This window comes from Desmodus rotundus, chromosome 2, assembly GCF_022682495.2.
Source record: "Desmodus rotundus isolate HL8 chromosome 2, HLdesRot8A.1, whole genome shotgun sequence".
Taxonomy (NCBI): domain Eukaryota; kingdom Metazoa; phylum Chordata; class Mammalia; order Chiroptera; family Phyllostomidae; genus Desmodus; species Desmodus rotundus.
This window is the reverse complement of record NC_071388.1, coordinates 192,595,078-192,617,981: the sequence shown is the minus strand read 5'-3', so window position 1 is coordinate 192,617,981 and position 22,904 is coordinate 192,595,078. Positions and strand designations below refer to the sequence as shown.

At 46.1% G+C, this 22,904-nt stretch overlaps 1 protein-coding gene across 1 annotated transcript in view; it reads left to right on the top strand.

Annotated features, from left to right (window-relative positions):
- MREG (melanoregulin) overlaps positions 1–22,904 on the top strand; it is a 50,493-nt gene that overhangs the window by 6,836 nt on the left and 20,753 nt on the right. The window contains exon 2 of the mRNA XM_024564003.4: positions 7,436–7,595. Within this exon, the coding sequence (XP_024419771.1) occupies positions 7,436–7,595 (160 nt within the window). The remainder of the gene's footprint in view (positions 1–7,435; positions 7,596–22,904) is intronic.

Below are 22,904 nucleotides of genomic sequence, written 5' to 3'. Positions count from 1 at the left end.
GGCAACTCCCTCATTTTATTTATTCAGGTCCCTGTTCAAAGTCATTTCATCAGGAAGTTCTCCCCCGACCACCCTCTGTAGAAGCAGTACCCCTACCCCTTCACTCGGTCCTTCTCTCACCGGGTATTCCTTCAGAGCCCTGATTGCCACCTGATGTAGAATATGTGCTTGTCGTCTGCTTCCTCCCATAAGACACAGAGCCAGCTCCACGTTCATACATTTAAACAGCTAGGAGTTTGTCTATGAGTCTGGAGACAGGGGTTCCAGCCTCATTTCTACCATTCAGAGCCCTGTGCACTGGGGAACCAACAGTTCATTCATTCTGCAAATACTTACCAGCATCTACTAAGTGCCAGGTCCTGTTCAAAGCACTGGGGCAGAATAGGTACAGATGCTGCCCTCTTGGGGCTTTTACTGCAGAGAGGGGAGGCCCTCACACAGGAAGCTCAGTAAGTGAATTAGAAGACACATAAGTGTGTAGGAAAAAGACAAGACTGAGTGGCAGGGGAGCATGCTTGTCATTTTACATAGATTGGTTAGGGTAGGGCTCACCGAGGAGGTAGCATCTAAACAGAGATTGGAAGGTGGGGAGGGAGGGAGGGGAGGCATGTGGATATCCATGGGGAACACATCACAGGTAGAAGCATCAGCCAGTGCCAGGGCCGGACCTGGGCCTGCGACGGGTGGGCATAGGGAACAGCAGAGAGGCCAGAGTGGCTGGGGTGTCCTGTGGGGCCTTAGGGACCTCAGTAGGACTTTGGCTTAAACTCTTAAGTCAAATGGGAGCCCCTGGAGGGTTTTGAGGGAGGGCTGGTAAAATATGATTTGTGTATTAAAAGGATCATTTTGGCTGTCGTACTGAGAATAGAATAGGTGGAAGCAATGGTAGAAAGAGGTAGATCAGTGGGAAAAAACAACAACAAGCTATTCCAAGAATTCTTATGCAAGACACAGATGCCCTGGCTCTGGCGGTAGTAGCAGAGGTGGATGTTTTGAAATGTGTTGTCGATAGGATTTTCTGATGCATTAGCTATGGGGGATGAGAGAGCCAAGGATGACCTGAAGGGTTTTGGCCTGAGCAATGTGAAGGATGGGGACTCCACCCTCTGAGTGGGAAGAATGCTGGTGAGAGGTTAGGGGGGAAGTTCAGGTGCTTGGCTTTGACTGTGTTGAACTTGAGTTGTCTGTTAGACATTCATGTTGACATGGGAAGAAGGTAGGTAGATACAGGAGTCCGGGGTTGACAGAGAGATCTGATCTGGGGATACATGTACAAATTTAGAGTTCTTCCTTATGAAGATGGTATTTAAAGCCATGAGACTGGATGAAGTGACCAGGAGGGAATGTGAGCAGAGAAGGGACCCAGGACTGAGTGTAATCTTTGTGAGCCCCCACAGAAGAAATGAAAAATAATGCCTCCCCCACCTGCTTCCCAGGGTTCTTGTCTGGACCACCTTCAAGCCTTAGAGCACTTAAAGCGCTTAGAGCATGTGGGAGGCATTGAGGGTGGGTGCACAACAAGGAGCGGGGCCAGAAAGAGGTTCTGGTTCTTCCTTTCTGCGTTGAGGTAGGTCATACCTCTAGTTCTGAAGGAGGTCATGAGCCAGGTGCTTGAATGCTGAGAAAGCTCCAAGAATCTATGCAACAATGTTTGAACTTGGTGTTAAATTAACGTTTAAACATTGGATTGACTATATAATGGGAGTATCTGTCTTGGAAGCAAGGAAGGAAGGAAGGGAGAGAGGGTGGGAGGGAGGGAAAGAAGAGATAAGGATCTTAGATTATTCACCTGCTCGTCCATCAGGAGATTTCCCTAGAGGGAGGAAGGGAAAGGTCTGGAAACCAGGGGCCCATTAGGCAGGCCCATTCCTAGTGGGGAATCAGACTAAGAGGCCTTAGGTAGTGAGGGGGTGGCACCCAACCAATAGCCTTCAGAGGTCAGGGTTTTGCTTTTGGCTGCTGTTACCTGGAAATTGTATCTCTTCACTGGTTCAGAGCTTTAGTTGTAAACCAGTGATCGTTGGCACACACACGACCGTCTTTGGGGATAGCAGTGAAGTCACTGGGACTGCTGACGTCAGCAGTCAGCCTTGTGTGCAGGGCATTTAGTGCATCTTCCTCAAGTTTTTTCTCAGGGTCCTTGGTGGTGAGGACTCACGCGCGAGCTCTTGTAGGACACTTTTGTGCCTTGCAGCACTCTGCGCCGAAGCCCCCAGGCAGGGGGTCTCCCTTTAACTCTAGACCCTGTTGAAATACAAGACTCCCCCGAGATTTGGTCTTGTGCCCCAGGTGGGTTGGGGATGGAATCTGAGACTCATCTCATCCTACCCTTTTGGGAGTAAAAGCAGGTTCTGCTTCTAACGTAACTTCAGAGCCGTGTCTCAAATGCCTGAGGTTAATAAAATATTTATCATCATCAGATGGTGGCCAGGGGCAAAACAGCTGCTCTCACTTTCTTCAGTGCCTTTTAGTGATCATTATGTTAGTGGATGGAGGGAAAGGGAAGCTCCTGATTCAACGCCCCCCTTCCTCCCCTCCTTCTGTTTTCCTGGACTTTTGACCCCTGGGCCTTTGCACTGCAATCTCTTTCCACAGGCCCCAGGGTCCTCCACAGTCTCCAGAGGCTCCCAAACTGCTTCTCTAGTGGTTTGGTTTAGGGTTTTCTTCGTTCTTCTCTCTCCACCCAAGGGTTTAAAGTTTTACAGCAAAGTGATTGCCGCCTCGACTAGGTGGTGGCTCAGGGTATGAGGAGCAGGGCCATGTGTGTCAGAGCATAGAACCCAGATCCCGCAAGCCAGGCTGGGTCTGCCAGATCTTGCTGAATTAGCTCACACCTCATTCACTTTTATCTTGACCAGGATTTTGATAAAATTATTAATCAGGTGATATATTTAGTGATAGAAACTACCTTTACTATGCCTCAAAGAAACCTGACTTGTAACTCTAATGAGGAAGAACGTGGAGGGAAGGAGGTCCAGGTGGAGGAGCTGCAGAGGCGAGCCACCCTGCAGAGGTGAGCGCGCCAGATCCCTCCCACGCCTGGGAAGCAGCGGGCGCTCCCAGCAACCAGCACCAGGAAGGGTCCTTGCTCACCCAGAGGTAGAAGGTTGTATCCCCTGGGTGTCAGTGACTAGGCAGAGCCTGCGGCTTGTGGTGCGCCAGGGGAGCACTGCCCCTAATGAGGGCAGAGCTCTATGTGGGAGAACTCTGGAGGCAGCACCTGCCTGGAGACATGAGCACTTCTGAACAGGCCCGGTGGTGACCTTCCAGGAGCTTGAGAGCTTGATTTGAGCCCGTAGATTCAGGAAGAATGGCTCATGTTTTACACTGGCTGGAGTCATGCCCATTCGTGTGTGTGTGTGTGTGTGTGTGTTAGAGACAAAGAGGGGTAGGAGAGAGAAAGATTGAGATTGTAAGAGGGAAGGGGGACTGGCCAGGGAGGCAGCTGTCCTAGTCTTCTGTGTGGGTTATTAAACAAAAAGTGGCTAGATTATGCATGGGCAAATGTCATTACTACCTATTCAAGCAAATACCAGCCGATTTGTAAACCTCCTACTTTAGGAAAATCTTTAAAAAGTGGTCACAATGTGTTGTATCTAGGACTTTCTTCAGCAGATTGGGGGCCCAGCTCAGTGTGCTCCATTCAGCAAGTACTACTAAAGCAACCACTCCGTGCCTGACCCCGCTGGGCACCCTGGGGTGTAAAGGAAGTACTGGGTACAATCCCTGCCATAGGGAGCTCATCAACTTGTTGAAAAGACAGGACTTACACAAACAAAACAAATTTAGGGAAAAGCAAACACCACTTTCAGGAAAGAGCGGGGTTTCCTGGCCTTAGTGGTACTGGTGTTGGCAGCCGAGGTCCCAGCTCCCGGTGAAGGCTGTGCACTGGGATCACCCCGGAGGAGAAGCCCCAGAGGAGTACGCCGGTCTGCACATCACAGTGTAGTTGGTGTCTGAGCTGCTCTGTTTGTGGGCGCACCCCTGTCACAGCATTGGGATGTCCAGTCTTGTGTGGCTGCTTGGAGAGCTCCATCAGGGGCTCATGCTGGGAGGACTGACCTCAGCTGGCTGCCTGACCCAGGAAGAGTCAAGCAACTCCCTAGGCTGGTCCCAGTCTGCACAGTGGAACAGTGTCACCCCTGCCACCCTTTTGACCTCGGATGGTTGTGGCACAGGAGGGGTGGAATGTGGAAGCCCTGCCCCATACAGTGCGGTGGCGGTTTATTGTCGTGGCACAATCTGTTCAGGCAAAAAAGAAATTGGAGTCAATGCCTTTCCTGCTATCAACACTTCTCATCTGTTCCTCGTTTTCCCAGTGTTCTCTCTTCCTTGGCTCTCACCTGCTCTCTGCAGCTCCCTCTTGCCCCTGTCCCTCAGGTCTAGCTATTCCCCTGAGGTCTTGCCTCACCTCCACTCTGATCCCATGGCTTCCGCGGTGCCTTTTTCCCAGGTCCAGATCTCCGGCCCTGCCCTTGCTTTTAAGCCCGGATCCCCCCTTTCCATGAACGTCCTGCAGGCTCCCAGCTCAGCCTTGGCTTCCTCTGTGACGTCCCGTTACAGTCATCATCATGGGCCAGCTCTGAGCCCTCTCCTTGCACCTATGCTGTTGCCACTGGTCTCAGGGCTGCCACTTCCCTCTCTCAGATGCTGCTGGAACCTATCCTCTCGGTTTCCATTCCCACCCCTATTTCCCTAGGCCACACCCTTGTCTACTCTCACCACAACCAGAATTTCAGTATGTTTAGCATTGTGTATGTGTTTGTTTAGCAGTAGAACTCTACCATTTCTATGCTCCAAAGAAATCTTTGTATCTCCAACCATAAGATTTTAGATAGAGCAGCTGTTCTGGTTATGGTGGTCTGTGGGCTCCTCTCGCTGCCTAGGGGGCCCTGCCCATCTTCTGCTCCACTTCTTCCCAGTGGCCCCCAGGCCCCGACACTCAGTCCTCAAAGAGCGTGGCATGAAAACCACACCTACCCTCTTGGGGCAGCCTCTGAGCTGTCTTCTTGTTCCTTCCTCATGCAGAGTTATTTTTCTAAACCCCACGCCTGACAAGGCCCAAAATCCCCTTGTTAGCTTGTCACAGTTCATTGAATCAAGCCTGAACTCTAGCACTATCCTCGGTCTGGCCTTCACGCCCTGCCCCGCATGTCCCTCCCTCTCTGCACTGTGTGGTATAGCTCTGCGGGAACTAAGCCTCTATATGCTGCAACTGTGCTGTTCCCTCTGCAAGGAATGCCTTTCCCCTTGCTTCTCTTCCTGGTCAAAAGCTACGTATTCCTCAGGTCTGAGTTAGATGTCGTTGCAGCCACGAAACCTTCCTTGCACTTCCTTCTCATATGAACACAAAATTTGTCACTCCTTCTCTACTCCTATGCATTCTGTTTATACTTTCTGACAACAATTCACTTATTGCATTGTAGTCACAAAAAGCAGGGACAATGTCCTATTTATTTTCAAGTCCCCAAAGCACGCAGCCCAGCACCCCGTCTGCAGCAGGCACCCATGTCCATGTTGGTTAAGTAGACAAATAACTGAATGAATGAATGAATGAGTTTGACATGCTCCCTAAAGCCCAAGTGGGCAGGACACAGAGGCATCAGGTGTGTCACCTGTCATTAGCTCATCATCCTTAAGAAGAGGCCATGGGAGGGTTCCTGCCATTGAACCCCAATTTGGAGACTAAGACTTTGCTTCCTGTGGTGAGATTTCTTAGTACCAACTACTGGGTAGCTCATGTTTGTTTAAATCTTCACGTTGACCTTAAGCCCACCTGTCAGTTACTCCTATCCTTCCTTCCCAGATGCCGTCTGTTTATCGGGGCGTCTTCCACATTTCCTCATTTGCCATTCCCTCATGTCACACCAGCAGGTGTGTTCGCACCCCTTGGTCACGGGCATTCTAGCTGTCTCAGAGGATGGCATCACTCACCCTCCAGGTGGGAAGCCAGAGAGTGTCCACTTGCTGCGTAGTTTTGAACAGTGTACTTTTCTTCAGCTCCACCCCTTCATTCGAATCCCGATACCTATCCTGTCCACCTGAGCTACCTCAGCTGCATCTTAATGAATCCCCAGATCCACTCAACCCCTCTCAAGCATTTGCCGCACTTCAGCCGGAAAGATCTTTAAAGTTGTAATACTGTTCATGTGACATCAAAGTCCTTCTTAAACCCCGTCCACGTCCTACCTTGCTGTTAGGAATAAAGACCGTGTTACTAAAGAATGTTAGAAAACATGGCCCACAAAGCCGTGTGGATCTGGCCTCCGCCATCTCTCCAGCTTCTCTTCACTCTCTGGCCAGTGTCCCCTGCCTTCAGAGGCACCCTGCTCCCTCTCACCCCAGGGCCTTTGAACATGTTCTTTCCGTTGCCTGGAACCCTGTTCTTAATTTTCAACATACAGCTCAAGCACCCCTTTTTCACAATGCTGACCTCCCATTAGCTCTCAAGGATCCCTGAACTCCCCCTTTATAGCACTTACCACAGTTTTTAATTATCTAGTCACAGGATCATTTATTAATGCATTTCCCTACCTAGACTCTAGTGAGGCCCAAGGACAAGGGCCATGTCTGTGTCACTCACAGTTTTATGGAGCTCAGTCATTAACATGGAGTCGGTACTTTGTGCGTATCATCAGGTGAAGGGGGTAGCCCCAGTGTGACCCTGCCTTTCTGGCTCACAGAAGTTAACTGGGACTCTGTGCAAGCATGTCCTAGGTCCTAGGTGTGACTTCTGCCACTCATCTCCCTAAGCCAAGCGGGGAGACTGCCTTATAAAGGGTAAATCGTAAAACCAATGTGCAAAATCGGGCTGCTGAGTTTCTTACTCAATACCCCGCATTGTTTATTGAAATATTCAGGTATGCATATTTATTACTCACTTTTCTTATTGTCAGGGAACTGATAGATACTATATGCTATTGTATTTTAAATTTACAATGCTTCCTGAATTCAGAGCCATTAAAAAAGTTTCGTCTCTTTATATTGTTTTCTTCTTTTAATCATACGAGTTCTAGTCCCTATTGAAGTTCCTTTTTTTTGTTTTTTTTGTTTTTTTTGTCTTAGCTGCAGGGTACTCAGTGCTACATTTCATGTTAAACATAAAGTAAAATTGCCTCTGCCCAAGTGTCTGATTACCTCTCTTCTCTGCTGTTTTTAAAGTGACTTTTTTGGTTCTATTGTGTGACGCTTAGTTATTAGAGACAATGCAGACCTTTTTGTAAGAAATGTATATTTATATATTACATTATATGTTATATAATATATATTATTAACTTTATTTATATTACATTGCCTACATGTGATATATATGTATGTGTGTGTGTGCGTGTGTGTGTGTGTGTGTATATATATATATATATATATATATATATATATATATATATATATTATACATATTACAAAACCCTCAAGCACCTGTTTTTTTGTACCATAGTGACACCAATCCATACTCTTCCTTTGGAGCAACTCTGGAGAGGGAGGATGAAAAGAATCTGTGGAGTATGCCTCACGATGTGTCCCACACAGAGGCGGACGATGACAGAATCCTGTACAATTTGATCGTCGTTCGTAATCAGCAGGCCAGAGATTCAGAGGTAAGCGCCCTTGCAGATCGCGCGTGTGTGCGTGAGCGCGTGACAATGTCCGGTACAAACAGCAGCGACTGAGAAGGCCAGCCTGACTGAGAAGAAGGAAGGATGAAGTGTTTGACGTGAAGGTATTTTCACAGCATTCGTTGCTGATTCTAGCTGGTCTTGGTAGACCTGCCTGATAAACAGGTAAGACTTATTTCTAAGTATTACCTTTATGATACAAATTACAATAGTCCAGAAACAGCAAGGCAGGCAGATTGCGAAGGTAGTCTGTCATCTTAAATGCCTTAACCAGCCCACGTCTCATCTTTCCAGGTGTTTAGCAAGTCATGGTTAGAAGATTCTTATTGGACTTTGAAGGGTACCCTGCATTATCACCAATTCTGAATCACTGAGGCCTGAAGTAGTTTTATTTTTTTTCTATGTATCACTCCTTAAATTTATCACACAGCAGCATATCTGCCATATTTGAGATGACCTTTGTGATGAGGCTTGTACCCGGCCTAATGGACTATTAATCTGAAGTTATTGGTATGGGAACAGTAGAATATTGAAAAGGAGAGGACCTAAGAGAAAATAGCAATGGGGACCATGTTTTATTTTCTCTTTCATTTCAAACATAATGCTATATAGTATTATATGTGTAATACAGTATAATGTAGTACCGAGTATCATTTTCCAAATAATACAACCTCAGTTTTCTAACTCCCCCTGAGTAGATAGATACCTATGTGAAACGCAGAACACTCTGCAGATGCCATGCTGCTTTGTATCTTACAGTAACCGAAAAGAATGGGGGTATTTCACCATCAGACTCCGGCTCTCAAGAACAGCACAGTGTGTGTGTGTGCGCAGGTCGGTGAGGGTGGGGGTCGTGGGAGTTGTCTGTGTGTTCCTTACGTAGGTTTCTTTATTTTTGCTGAACGATTGCTAACTATTTTTCTGTCCCCACACCATGCTTTAGCAGGAGTATATCCTGGTTCTTTTATTCTGGGGTGGCTTGGATGCCCTTGGGTGGGGGCTGGTTAGAGGTGGGTATGGAGGTGGGATCAAGGGGTGGGAGAAGGGCTGACAGTTGCCTCTGGTTGTCGAGGCCTGGGGCAAGGCTGGGCTGGAGAGTCCCTCCATGGCTGTTGATGAGTGTCCATTCTTGAGTGTGGCGTGCTGATGGGGACAGCTTCTGCTAGGTAGCCGTCATGGGGTGTAACTCGGGGGCATGGCATCCTTCTAGTGTCCTGCTCTGTGCTATCTCTGGCTTCCCATGTCTCTAGCACAGTCCTCTTCCTAAAGGGTTATAATACCTGCAGCTCATCATATGTCTGCTGCAGCCAGGAACAGGTGCCCTGGCCACCCTCCCTGAGCACATGGGACTGGAAGGCAAGACCGTGTTTCCCTTTCACTAATGGGAAGGGGAGCCGGTCCTTTACTGTGTTGGGCTGACCAGATACGGTTTCTGCTGGTGAGAATAGAACTAGCTAGTCGCTTTCCTTTCTCTTCTTCCCCCCCTCTGCCCAAAGCAGTAGCAGCAATAGGGCCATGATATATGGTATCCCTCCGCCTCCCCCACCCCCAGGGCCTCTGCACATGTGAAAGGGGCTGGGCAGGGTGTTTGGAGCTGAGCCTGGCAGCTCTCTCAGGAGGATCTCCTGCTTCTCTGACCTGTTTGTTTTCACTTTTGAAAAGATGGTAGCGGAGGCAACATGAGCTACAAAGCACTCTGAATAGATACAGCTCCAAAGTGAATGTCATTTCCGGGCTATTCTTGGACCTGTGTGAGGGGGCCTCCAGAAGGGTTTTTCTTCTCCTTGACTAAGAAATGAAGCCAAGCTTGCTTACCTCTAGAGGAACTCTGTAACCAAGACAGACAATCAGATAATGTGAAGATGTGATGATAATTATACATGAAATGGTTTGAAATATCTTTGTTCATGGTGCTTCCTTTTTTAAGTGTAAAATATATATGTTTTTTATATATACACACACACAAGGTGTATATATATATGTAATTATATGTATTATAATACATTATATATGGTTTAAAATTTTTCTTATATTTTCTTCTCCATATTTGAAATGCATATAAAAGCATATATTAATAGTTCCACTCATTTTGACCACAGATGGGTTTGCACATTACAGATTCTTTTGAAGCATGCTTTTTTCCCACTTAATAATGCATTTTGGACCTTTTTTCATTTCAGTATGCTTGGATTTATCTTACCGCTTTCGAGGGCCCTCTAGTATTCTCTTGGATGGACTGGCCATCATTTAATCAACCAGCCCCTAGTAGTGGCCGGGTGTTTCAGGGTTTTTGCTTGTAGAAGCAATGCCACAGTGAATATCCACAGGTACTTGTATGACCTTGCGTAGCTTTTTCTGGACCAAAGAGTGTGTGCGTTTAAAATGGAATTGTCGCAGTGGCTTCCTTCTTGGAGGAACCTATGAAAAGCACTTCAGGGTGCAGAACTGAACAGCATTGGAAGTTCGTTCTGAGTTCAAGGGGAGCAGCTCCTGAGCTCCACATACCTGCTTGCCACGCTGAGAATGTGGATCCGGAAGTGCCAGAACTTTTGGACTTTAGGAGAAGCTGAAAACCAGATATACATATAAAATGTCCAGATTTTTAAATGATAACATATTTAAAAAATGTCAACTGAACAACACATAGCAGAGTGAATAATGAAGCAAAGGCTGAACTTAAAGTAACTTGCAGTATCAGAAGATATAAAGAGAAACATTATTTAAATCTAAGAGAATCCACTTTTCATTTATACAAGCCTTCGAAAGTGAATGGGAAACTGACTTTCAGCAGAAGAAATGATGCATTTGCAGACCTCCAAGTAGTGGAAAAATTACTGCTCTTGTCTTTCAATGATGTTCTAAAATACTTTAGTTTGACAAGCAATAGTAAACAACCTCAGTCATGGCATTAAATCATTATTCCTGTGCTTATTCTCATTAAGCTAGTTGTACTTCACCTAACACAGCCCATTTTAGGGATCTTAATAATGGTTAGTGAGGTATCAACACACCTCATTTATTTGTATAAATAATTTAATTATATGGAAAGATACCGTCCTGCAAGATACCAATAATAATAAAACAGTGCCAGGCACCGTTCAACCACTTTACATATATTAACTATGTCCTCCTCACAATTCAGTGAGGTAGGTACCATTATTTCTATTTAAAGCAACTTGTTCAAGGCCACACAGCTGAAAGTGTGGAATTAGGATTTGAAACTAGGCCTTGTGAATTCAGAAACACAATATTTAATGCGCACCATGAATGAAATTGTAAGAGAGGAACAGATATTGTTTGAGATTCATTGTCTGTTTCACAGTGCATGAGCAAAGCCTGTCCAAGGGCTGTTTCTGTCACTTGTTGATGCCAATGATAAGAAAGGCATTCTCCCCGCAGGGCGATGAGAGCTGTGCTTGGTTGGAGGATGCTGGACTTGTTTCAGGAAATGTTCTGGTTTTAATGTAACATCTTTTCCAAGGCAGGCTTTTCCATTAGTGGATCAGCCTGTTAAGACACTTCTCTAGCTTCTGTTTCATTAGCTCCGGGATGTTTCCTCTTCTTTCCATCGCTTCTTCACTTTGTTTAGTGTGTGTGGTGTCTCTTCCGATGGTTCACCAATAGCTTCCTTAGGGCTTTGTACATGGCATCAACATTTTTACCCTGCTATAAAAGACTTCTACGTTTTTTATTAAGAAAATAAAGGCTAAGAATCAAATTGTTCTCATAAATACAACTTAAGTACAATTTGGTTCAAAATAAGTGATGTTTATTTGGCCTAATTGGTGATAGACATTCTATGTTTATTTTAAAAGTTATGACATCATTACATGCGCAGAAATGCATGGAGTTGTCATGACGAATGCCTGTGTCCCTGTCACTGAGCAATGCAGGGTCCCCGGGAACACAGGTGCTTGTGTGGCTGGAGTGAACCTGCGGCAACTACACTCTGCTGAACCCTGGGGAACAGCCAAATGTTGTTATTTTTTAAAACTATAGAGGCAAAACCGTAGACCATTCCTGGGTTACAACAAACAATTTGTATTTCCTGTGCGTGAGGACTCCCTGCTTGTGGAGCACTGCCAGGCATTACAAACAGTCCCTGTAAAGTGTTTCAAATAGCAACAGACCCTCCCAGGGGTGATTTGCAGTGTCTGGATTGTACTTAGCCCATCGTATCCCTAGAACTGAAAGAAGGGACCAAACCGAGTTGACTGGGATGTTTGGTGGGAGGATGTGGGGGAGGGGGAGAGGGTAGAGTCAATGGTGTACCAGCCACGTAACTCTGCAGCACGTGGAGATGTGGCAATCCACTTAGGGTCTGCATTTCTGTCTTCGGTCTCCAAGTGCTGGACAAAATCTGCTCTGTTAGGGCTGTCTGATTTCTCTGCAAGTATGTGGACGTGGGTCACTGTAGGAGATAGGACTTCGGGTTTCACAACAAGCACGAAGGAGCAAAGTAAGAGTGGGAAGGTGAAACAATTCTCTGACTGTGGGTTAGAGGGAGACAGAATGAAAGCACTTGTTGGGATCTGAGAATCAAGTGATCTTTTTAAAAATAAAATTGTATAGTTTCAGGTGTTTACTTCTATCATACATCATCTGTGTATTGTATTGTGTGTTCACCACCCCAGGTCAAGTCTCCCTCCATCACAGTTTACCCACCTTACACCCTCTTCTACCTTCCCACCCCCACTCCCCCCCCCCCCGTAATCACCATACTGTTATCTGTGTCTTTGAGGGTTTTTTCTTAATTCCTTTACTTTTTTCACCCAGCCCCCACCCCTCCCCTCTGACATCTGCCAGTCTGTTCTCTGCATCTATGAGTCTGTGATCTTACCCTCTGTTTTCTAGGTAACACTATTATTGAGTATACTGCTGTGTGCTAGGCAGCACCCTGCATGCTCTCCGGGCAGATGCTGAATCCTCACAGTAAGCCTGTGAAGGAGGCGTTTGGGCACATAAGACTTTCAGTCGTTTGTACAAGGCGTTGGAGGAAATGAATGGGAGGTTTGGGATCGTAACTCAGTCTGCATGACTCAGAAGCCTGTAAGAGTGGAAACTGCCCCAGTCTCTCTAGTGAACTTAGAAAAAGCCACAGTGGCACCTTTTTGGTCAAAGAGAAAGTTACCAAATGGATGTTGACTTTCTGCCTCACGTGGACACTCTGGCCTGTGTATTTTTTGACTGTGACTCACCCTGTGTGAACTGAATCACAGAGTCGCTTTGGTGTTTGTTAATTGTCAACCTGTGTTGGGCACTGCGTGCAACGTGCTTTGGATGCTGTTGCTTTAGGAATTTTTAACACCTCTGGCACCACTCTGAGCACGACAGTCCATTGTACCACATCAGAAGACATTCTGTTTGTGACGTTTCTTTCTACTTTTTGCCCACCCTGCCCCTTACGTATATATGAGGTCTGTCCAGAAGGTATCCAGCCATATAATATGAAAAATAGACATTTATTGAAGAAGATAGCAGATACAAGAAACACTGTACAGAGGACAATGATGCCTCAGTCTCCTTCAGAGTAGGCGCCTTGGGACCTCACACAGTTCTCCCAATCACCATCAGCTGCCCCATCATATTTTCCTGAATCTCATTGACAGTCTGAAATCCCTTCCCTTTGAAAGGTGATTTTAGTTTTGGGAAAAGCCGGAAGTCTCAGGGCACCAAATCTGGGTTGTAAGGAGGCTGAGTCACCTGGGTGATTTAATGTTTTGCCAGAAAACTGCATGAGACATGATGTGTGAGCAGGCGCGTTGTCGTGACAAAGCTGCCAGTCACCAGTTGCCCATAGCTATGGCCTTCTGAATCATGTAAATAGTTTCCGCAGAGGAACGTTCAAGCTTCACGCAAAATTTGATGCAGATTTGTTGCTCAACTTGCTCAGTCATTTTGAATGTGATGACCATGCCGCTTACGTGCTCGCTCAACAGTGTCTACCGCTCCCACTGACTGGTACAGTGAGGTCGCCATTGTTCACACATGTCCACTCTCTTTGGCTGCCAGGTTATAATGAAGTCACGTAAACCATTCTCGCTATATTAATAATGGCTGGACTTTTTCCGGACAGACTTGTATACATCAACATTAGGGATGTAAACCTGGAAGAGGCTGATGTCTGGTCTGGCAGAGCCTCCCTCTCAGCTGATTGGCCATGGAATGGAAATGGAGAGAACAGAAGACTGGAGGGAGCTTTTTGTACCTGAGTTCTACTCTATTCTTCTGGGCTTCCATATCCTAGAGTGTAATGGCCAGGCCTTTTTCTTCTACTATTCTTCAGACTCTGTCCTCATTGGCCTCCTTGCACTGGATCCCAGAAGGATACATGAACACCAGCAAACTGTGTACCTTGAGAGTATCAATAGGTCAGTGAAATAGGAGGACGGACAACAAGTTGGGTACCTCCAGGAAAGTGCGGTGCGTGAGGGGGGAGAGTGGGAGCTAGCCAGCTTTTTCTGTACGCAGAGCTTCACCGTCAGAGCAGCAGGCTGCAGCGCCTCTGAGCTTCCTGAGTTTTAATGCTTGTGAGGGTGGAAATTTCCAGAAGGAAAGCCATGCCTTTATTGGCAAGCATGTGACAGGAATTGTATCTTTCCATAAGTGCTTTTTTTACCTTGAATAAAACAATTGAGCCTGAGAAGAAACTGAAACCATAAAGCTGCTTTAAACTTTTAAAGTTGACTTCTTCTATATTGAAACACCAGGGGCTAATATCAAGTTAATCCTCCAGTAACCTTCCTCAATGTTGGCTTTGGGTTTTCCTAGAGCAAATGAGGTCATCAGAGATGCCTGCCTATCCTACAGACACACTGCCTCCCGTGTGCATTACCTGGCTTCTCGCAGTAGTCTTCTGATGTAGATGCACTGTGTGTTAAAGAGAAAGATACACACAGAGGTGAAGTGACTTCTTTATAGCGTTCATGCAGAAATGGGCTCCAGACTCAGGGTCAATGCCCTTGACTGTGGAGTAGACATGAAAAGCCACAAGGTTCTGAAGATTTGGGACAGATGGCTGAAGGATTTTCTTGTTCTTTATTTTAAATATGAATGGGAACAAGCAGGTAGTAAAAAATAAGCTTAAAGTCATAGAATTTCACAGAGAAGATTTAAGACACTGTCCAATTTATTCTCTCTTAAGAAAAGTCCAGTGTGCGCACTGACCAGTGTGGCTCAGCTGGTTGGGCACCATCCTGTAAAGCGAAAGACCACTGGTTTGATTCCTGGTCAGGGCACCTGCCTGGGTTGTGGGTTCAGTACCTGGTGTGGGCGTGTGCGAGAGGCAACCAGTCAGTGTTTCTGTCTCACATCAATGTTTCTTTCTCTTTCTCCCTTTCTTCCCCTTTCTCTAAAAGTAAATAAATAAAATTTTTGAAAAAGAGAGAAAACTCTAGTGTGTAATTGGTTTTTCAAAGGTATCTAGGCTATTTAAATATACTTGTATGTCACATGTATTCTTATATGTATATTTGATGATGTGTCATAAGAAAAGCTCAAATTCTGCCTGATGTATGTATTAATTGTTTCATTTTACTAGTAGTGGTTGATGTCATGCTAAATCAAGCAGCTTTGATTTGGAATGAGAGTGTTGTCAGTTCTTCATACATCCAAAAGGCTAATATTTTTTTTGCCTTGATACTAATTTAGTATCAACGATATAGGAAATTCTTCTCTGTTCTTTTTAGATACCTCACTTCTCAACTCACTGTGAGAACTAAATCCTTGATATTGCCATTAAGTTACAATTTCCACATTCACCATTGTAAGGGCCCACTTCTAGTTTCACAGCTATTCTTAGGTCAGTGTGATGGATGTGTCCCTGAGGCAGGCTGCTGGTTGGTCATGCAGAGCTCACAAGCTTGCGATGCTGTGGGTGATACCACATCTGCCCACCATCTCACGACCAGCTTTGCAACTCTCTTGATTTTCTCAGGGGACCTACAGCTATTTGAACTTAGGGGGATATGGTAGGGTTCTCAGAGAAAAAGAACCAGCAGGATCGACCTGTCTATCTACCTGCTACCTACCTACCTACCTACCTACCTACCTACCTATAATCTACAGAGAGAGATTTATTTTCAGGAATTGGTTCACACAGTTGAGGAGGCTTGGTGAATCTAAAATCTGATGCTGGAGGCCTGGAGGCTGGAGAATCAGAGGTGAGTTGCAGTTCAAGTCCAAAGACAGTCAGCTGGCAGAATTCCTTCCTGCTCAGAGGGGGTCAGCCTTTGTTCCGTTAAAGCCTTCAAGGGGTTGGGTAAGGTTAACCCACGTAATGGAGGGTTATCTGCTTTATTTGGAGTGTACCAATTTAACTATTAATCTCATTCACAAGCACCCTCACAGAAACATGTAGAATAATGTTTGACCAAATATCTGGACACTGTGGCCCAGCCAAGTTGACACATAAAATTAACCATCATAGAGGATTTTACTAACGCTAACCAAATTCACAAGCGATGGTCATGTAAATCCAAATGCATGTAACCGTTTGGTGGGCCATAGACTTGACAGGTGAGTGCAGACTCTCCCCAGTAATAAATTCTATAAGGGAAGCCAGTGATTAAAGTAGAGGGTGGCTCCGTGAAAAGAGTCAGACAACAAGAACAATGACAATTGACATTTATGGAGCACTTACTGTATACCCGGTGCTTTTCCAAGTACTTTTCATATTTTGTCCCTGTCATTTGGTTAGGACACCCTGCCCCTGGATGGTGGTAGAAAGATATTTCTGAAATCACCTCCAGGAGAACGATCGTCTCGGGCTCCGGACACAAGCAGGGGTTTGGGAGGGCAGGCAGCAGAATGCGGAATCAAGGGAAGTCCAGAATAACGAATATTGGATGAGTCTGGGGTGGAGATCAAGGGCGGTATTGCAAATAAAGACTCAGCTTTATGCAGAGGCTAAGCAGATAGCCGATGAGAGCCAGCAGACCAGGTGTGGAAGGCAGGGATCTCTAGACACTGCAGCCCAAGTGAAGCACACAGGTCTTTGCAAACAGAGCGTAACACACTGCCAAGACTCAGCAAGTCCCGCCATCCCATTTTCTCCTGTGAGACCTCTTGACACTATTGTCCCAATCTAATAATGATGTCATCTCTGTGCCCACAGAGAGCTACACGTCTCCAATTGAAGGCTCATTCATTTTCGTGATTTATTATTTAATATCTAAAGGTGGACTGAGGGCACAGAAACCGATGAGGCTATTGAGGTTTGAGGAATCTCTGCTGAAGGGACGGTGCCAGCATTCAGTAAAAATATCCACATTTTTCTCTTGGCTGAGAAACAAGTGGACCTACGGGAAGTGGTTGCCCCGGAATGGTATCCCTTGTGATCAAAATAGCTCCTCTGCTTCCTCAACAGTCATTTTGGCTCCGTTCACCAGTTTGAAATTCTTTTTTAAGGTGGAGTAGCCTAAATGTGAAATCTAAATGAAAGCAGCTTAACCCAACAGTTTTGCTGTTGGCTCTTCATCCCGTGAATATCCTCACATGGTTAAACAAAGATAAATGTTATTCGTAGCATTGCTTTGAAAAGTAAAAATCTGGAAATAAAAATATGCAGTGAAAGCACTGGTTAGATATATCGTAAATAGCCATACTAATGGATGCTATACAGCTTAAAAAAATAATGTGGCAGAATTTATAGGTACTGACTTGGAAAGACAGTTATGATCTCTTGCTAAGTGGGTATGCATAGTATTATCACATTTGCATAAAAATAGCCCATTTATATAAAAGCGTAATAAAATTTCTGGAAGGTTGCCTGTGAACTTTTAGCCATGGTGAGTGCTGGGGAGTCAGAAGTGAGCAGAGGGAAGGAGCTTTTACTTTCCTGGTCTTGTTTAAAGCCAACTGTAGATCATATGCATGTATTATTACTTCATATACATATTCTTCATACAGAATAGAATTCTCTGCCTATTATTTCACAGCTCTCTGGTGGCTGTTTCCCTGCGTCTTGCTAAACTGTTTGGCTTTGTTTTACTGTGGGTGTGCTGGAGAAAGGGGAAGGGGAGGGAGAAGAGGAGGAGAGAGAGAATGAAAGTTAGTTTAGGAGGAGCTGAAACAAGCTTTGAGGAATTCTGCCAAAATGGACTGAGGCAGAATGCTTGAAAAGCACTCAGTGGGTATTTATCTTTTCAAGGCTGTGAGTCTCCTGACAAATCAGGCTCTTTCTCTGGAGCTCAGTCAGTGGGTCTTCTGATTAATCAGGCTCTTTCTCAGGAGCTGGCTTCCCCTCCCAGGGCCTCTGAATTCATATGGTAATGAACAGAGCCGCATTTGTGGGCTGCCTCACCATCCCCGCCTTTTCAACCACCCCGCCCCACCCCTTCCTCTGGTCAGCCTTGCTCTTCTCAGTGTGAGTATAACCGAAAATGGTTCTTGATCGCACCGAGCCCGAGAGAGCCCTGGATACTGGCGCGCTGGGACTTCCTGATGCGAGAATGTTCCGCTGGGGAATCTCGGATGGCTGATGAGGCGTCAGCTAGGAGAACCACTTGGCTTGCTTTCTGGTTTGGACTGAACATATGGGGAAGATGGTAGCACCCACCCAGTTCTGACATGGGCCCAGATCTGCTGCGTCTCAGACTTAACAGCCTCAAAGTCCTCTGGAAGGACACTGTATTTTTCTTGACATGAAGCCACCCTTCCATTTGGGTGCCTGGTCCCAGGCTGCATAATTGTTACACCATCGTTCTATTTACGGAGCAGGAGTGAGCTGTGCCTGGTGGCGGTTTTGCCGTCTCAGAGGCGGGCCCTGTGGCTGCTGACTACAGACTGGGTCTGCGCTCTATTGTCACGTTAAACCACACGGTACTTGAGGGTGAGTCACACCCAGGGCAGTCACAATTCTTTGCCCGAATTGCTGCTGTCATGGTTGTGAAAGCACTCTACTAGGTGTGAATTTCCATGGACCTGAGTCACGAGAAACCTGGTTCGTTCTTCTGTAAAAAGTGGAGATGTGTGTTTGGGCTACAGGTTGTCAGTCCTGGCTGTGGAATCAAGTTTTTCAACCAAGAGCCAGAAGAGCCAGGCACTCTTGCCCATTAACTGGGCCCGTCCTGAGGGGGGGATGTAACAGAGGAGCCTTTCGTGGACTCTCCAGATATTTCTGGTTCAGTCATATGGCCGACTGCGCTTCAGTCTCTTTGAGCTTGCTCTTTATTTTCACTTTTTCTTGAAGAGGGGGGCACATCTTTGGTGAGTTTACCAGGAAGTTTGGAAACCAAGTACAGTGGTGACAATAAGAATTCACAGCGGTTGAGTTTGTTGTTAAATACAGACCATGCTTCTGGGATGGGATCTCTTACCCATTTGTACCATATTTTTTCCAGCAATCGTGTTAAATGTGAGGGACTCCCAGGAAAGCTTGGAGTGGAAATGGCAATAGCTTGTGAGAAGAGAGAGAGACTTCAGACCAAGGATGTCAGGGTGTCTGCTCTTTCAGCCCAACTTTGGCAATACGCAGAAATAAATTAAAAAATTCCTTGTATTGTCTTCTACCACACATGTTACCTGTCTAAAGTCAGTGAGGTTTCTGTGTTTTTTCAAATGGGGAAAGACTACAGGACATACTCTCGAGCCATTATCCCTTTGCCTCTCCAGGCAGAAGACTGGAGGGAGTGGGTGATATGTCCAGATGAAGTAGACTGTTGGGGGTAGGACTGAGCTGCCCAAGGATGCCATGGTGACCAGCAAGATGAGCAGCCTTTGCATGCAGAAGCCTTCTCCCTTCCTTTCTGGCCCCCTTTCCCCTTAGCTTGTAGAAGCCCCCCCAGGGTTCTTATGTGACCCTCTGCCTGCATCCTTTTTGGTTGGCTCCTCGCCAAGCCTGGCTCTTCCCCTCTAAGTATCCCACCCTGCACTTTTTTCATCCATCTTTCACCCAGTAAAGTCTGTTTACTCTGAGGAGGCTCAGTTCAACTGGAAATAAAAAAGAAGCAGGAATTAGGACAGAACCAGAGGAATTCATTGGATGATTTGATAAACTCGTGAACCCAAATTCATTATATTTGGTGAAATATGAGGAAGATGAGAGGTTTTCTGAGCAGAGGGGCTAGCTCAGCCCCATGCTTTTTTTTTTTTTTTTGCTGGGGCTCTAGATAGGTTTCTGTATATTGTCACTGTGGTTTTGGTCTCTTCTGAATTGGGGTTGGAGCAGCCTCATCACTTTGGAAGCACTGCTAGAAGCTTGAGATCCAGTATTCCTGAGAGAGAGACAGGGTCCTGCATGAGGACCCTTAGGATGAAGGCCAAGGCACTGGATAAGCCAGACTATTTCTCATTTCCCAGGAACTTGTGGGGCCCAAGGGCTGAACTGTTTAAAGGGGAGAACCTGGCCTGAGCTGGCATTCAGCATCGAGCACATCTTTGAGTGGCCCAAGAATGTGGATAACTAACTGGGGGTGCTGATGTCTTTCCTGTTGGACTGGGGTTAGGTCAGGCGGGGGCATTTGAGAAGTGATCTCTCTTCTGGCTTGTGGAGCCTCAGCTGGTATGGAAACACTGGCTGCCCTTCATAACACTTGCTCCACCTGTTCCTCTGCCTTACTTTTGAAAGGTCTTCTTTTCCTCTCTTGTTTCTCCTGCTTTCAGTCCCCTTGGACTCTTCTTCCAGCCACAGAAAGCTGAGAGCTGGGCTGTGTTAAACAACTGGGGAGGAGAACAAGCAGCCCTCTGCTGGTTTCATCCATCCTTTTCTTCCTTTTGCTTGCTTAGAATGTTTCTACCTGTCTGTGCTTGTCTCTGTGTGCATGCTGAGGCTCATATGTACCCAGGCTTCTGATTGTTCAGTGTTCAGAAACAGATCATGCCTCAGTCTTCACCTTAGTGTTTAAATCCATGACATAGCATTTATGTGTTGCCTGCTTTAAAGTGACGGTTGGGAAATAGAAAGCACCTCTGGGTATATGGCAACTGGAGAGAGCACCTACTCAAACTCTTCTGAGTGCTGCTTTGCTATGGAACTGCCTCCAGGCTTGGATAACAGTTGACTCCACGGATTGTTTAACTAGTCATGGCAGTGGACACCTTGCTTATCATGAGGACACCAGTCACATTGAATTAGGGCCAACCCTAACACCTGCATTTAACTTGACTGCCCCAGTAAAGGTCCAATTTCCTAAAAGAGTCACATTCTGAGGTCCTGGGGCTTAGGACTTCAGTATATGAGTTTTGGGGAACACAATTCAATTCATAATGGTAGACTTGCAGTTATAGGATTAAAAAATAGTTGTTTAATTTGATGATCAGATGTAAACCTGTGGGTATAGCAGTAAACAAAGGGCCTGCCCTCAGGGAGCTCACATTCTACTGAGGGGAGACCGACAACAAATTAATACAAGGTAGGGTGTGATGAGCACTTTGAAGACAAATAAGACAATATGAGGGAACAGAAGGTGACTGACTCTGGGCTGGGAATGGAGATCTGAACGAGGGGAGGGAGTGAACCTTGTGAAGGACATTCCCACCCGAGGGAACAGCAGCTACGAAGGCCCTGAGGCAGGGGTGCACGTGAGAGAGAGGGTAGATGCCAGGAGCAGCAAGAAGGCCAGTGCAGCAGCAGCAGAGGGAGTGAGGGAAAAGGTTGTACCATGTGCCCCTGGGAAGACTAGTGAGGACCAGATCACGAAGGCCAGTCGGCCATGGTGAGGATTCTGAATTTTGTTCTAAGAAGGATGCAGTTCGCTTTTGAACTCAACAAGTAGGAGATGCTTATTTGTCCCTTTGCAAGATTTGTTCTTTCCCTTTGACCCCCTCTTCTCCCCAGTTTGGGACACTCATAGTCCTTTGGAGTCCAGAGCAGGCCTGGGCTTCTCTCCCTGTTGAGAGAGAATTCTCCATGGGTCTCTTGTTCTCTGGGCACATTGTGAGCAGAGCACTGCCTGCCCTTCCTTCTGGGGAGTCTTTTCAAGGAAGTGTGCACAGTGGACATCCTAGGAGGTGTAGGTCTCTCTCCGGAGCAAAGGGCGGGCAGGCCTATGGCCCACTGGAAAAGATTCATGTTTCCTAAATTCGGGGCTCCTCTCCTAGTGTGCATGCGTGTGTATTACTTGGTTCTCTTCCTGTTATTGTGTTGGAATCTTGGCAGAGAGCTCTCATAAAACACGCTTATCTGCTACTGCTGGGTCATTTGTCTCTGACCCATGTGTACCCTCGTGTCTTTTGCCAGCACCCATGAAACTATAGCAGGAGAACTTTTCAGCTTGTAAAAGAGTCAAATCTCAGACACTTTATAGCTCTTGACACACCCTTAAAATAGCTTCTGTGTTGGCATCGTGACTGAGGTCTTCACCATGGGTCCATGCTTTGGCGTATGTCTGTGGTTTTTAAACTTTTTTCTGTTATCTTTGAAACTCCCTCTCACCCCCAAGGGAACCTACCAGGAAATGTAAAACTTCTCTGGTTGAAGTAGGGGTAAAAACCTAAGTCTCCCCATCTAAGGGTAGCTCTGCAGGCATCTTTGGAGAAGCCACCCAACATAATTTCACTCTTTGTTGAGCTACTAAAAGACTCCTTTGAAACTCAAATTTGATATCTGGGAGCAATAACACATTAATTCTTATCAGAAACTGATTGGTTGTGTCTTAGCTAAAAATTACTCGTCATTAATAGGTCAGCACAATTGAGTTTTTCAAAGGAATAGGATCCAGGACTGATAAGTTTGACTGCAGGGTGTAGAGGCGAAGGTTGGGAGAGAGCGGCCCTGCAATGTTGGCCCCGGGCCATTGGACAGGTGTAAAAAGAAGAGGAGACTTCTAGAAACAGGGGGTACCGAGAGGATAGTAGATGATAAATAAAGTCACATTTGAACAACTTGGTGTCCTTGATACCTATGATTTGTTTGAGGTGTCCTACAAGCCTTGAGGGGGACCAGGCAGTGGGAGAGAGGCACCCTTACTCTCACAGATATTTTATGGTAGCTTCTGTGTGAGTTATCACCTGGAAAAAAATGAAGTTTCCAAGTCTGCAAGCTCATCTACTTCACTCTGTTACCAGGGTGATGGCAGTAGGTGGTGAAAAGTAAAGCAGATGTTTATTTCACAGAGCAGCAGGAGGAGTGTGGCTCAGCAGATAGGATTCCTGGGGTTCAGGCCCAGCTCTTCCACTGTCTCCTGACTCTGCTGCCAATTTGTTGGGTGACCTTGGGCAGGCCACTAAATCTCTCTGGGCCTGTTTTCTCATCTGACAGAGGGAGGTATGGAGGACATATCTCAGAAGTCCCCGTATTTAAAGGCCTGTGAACTCCGGAGAAGTGACGTGGCTTTTAACCCGAGAAGCATT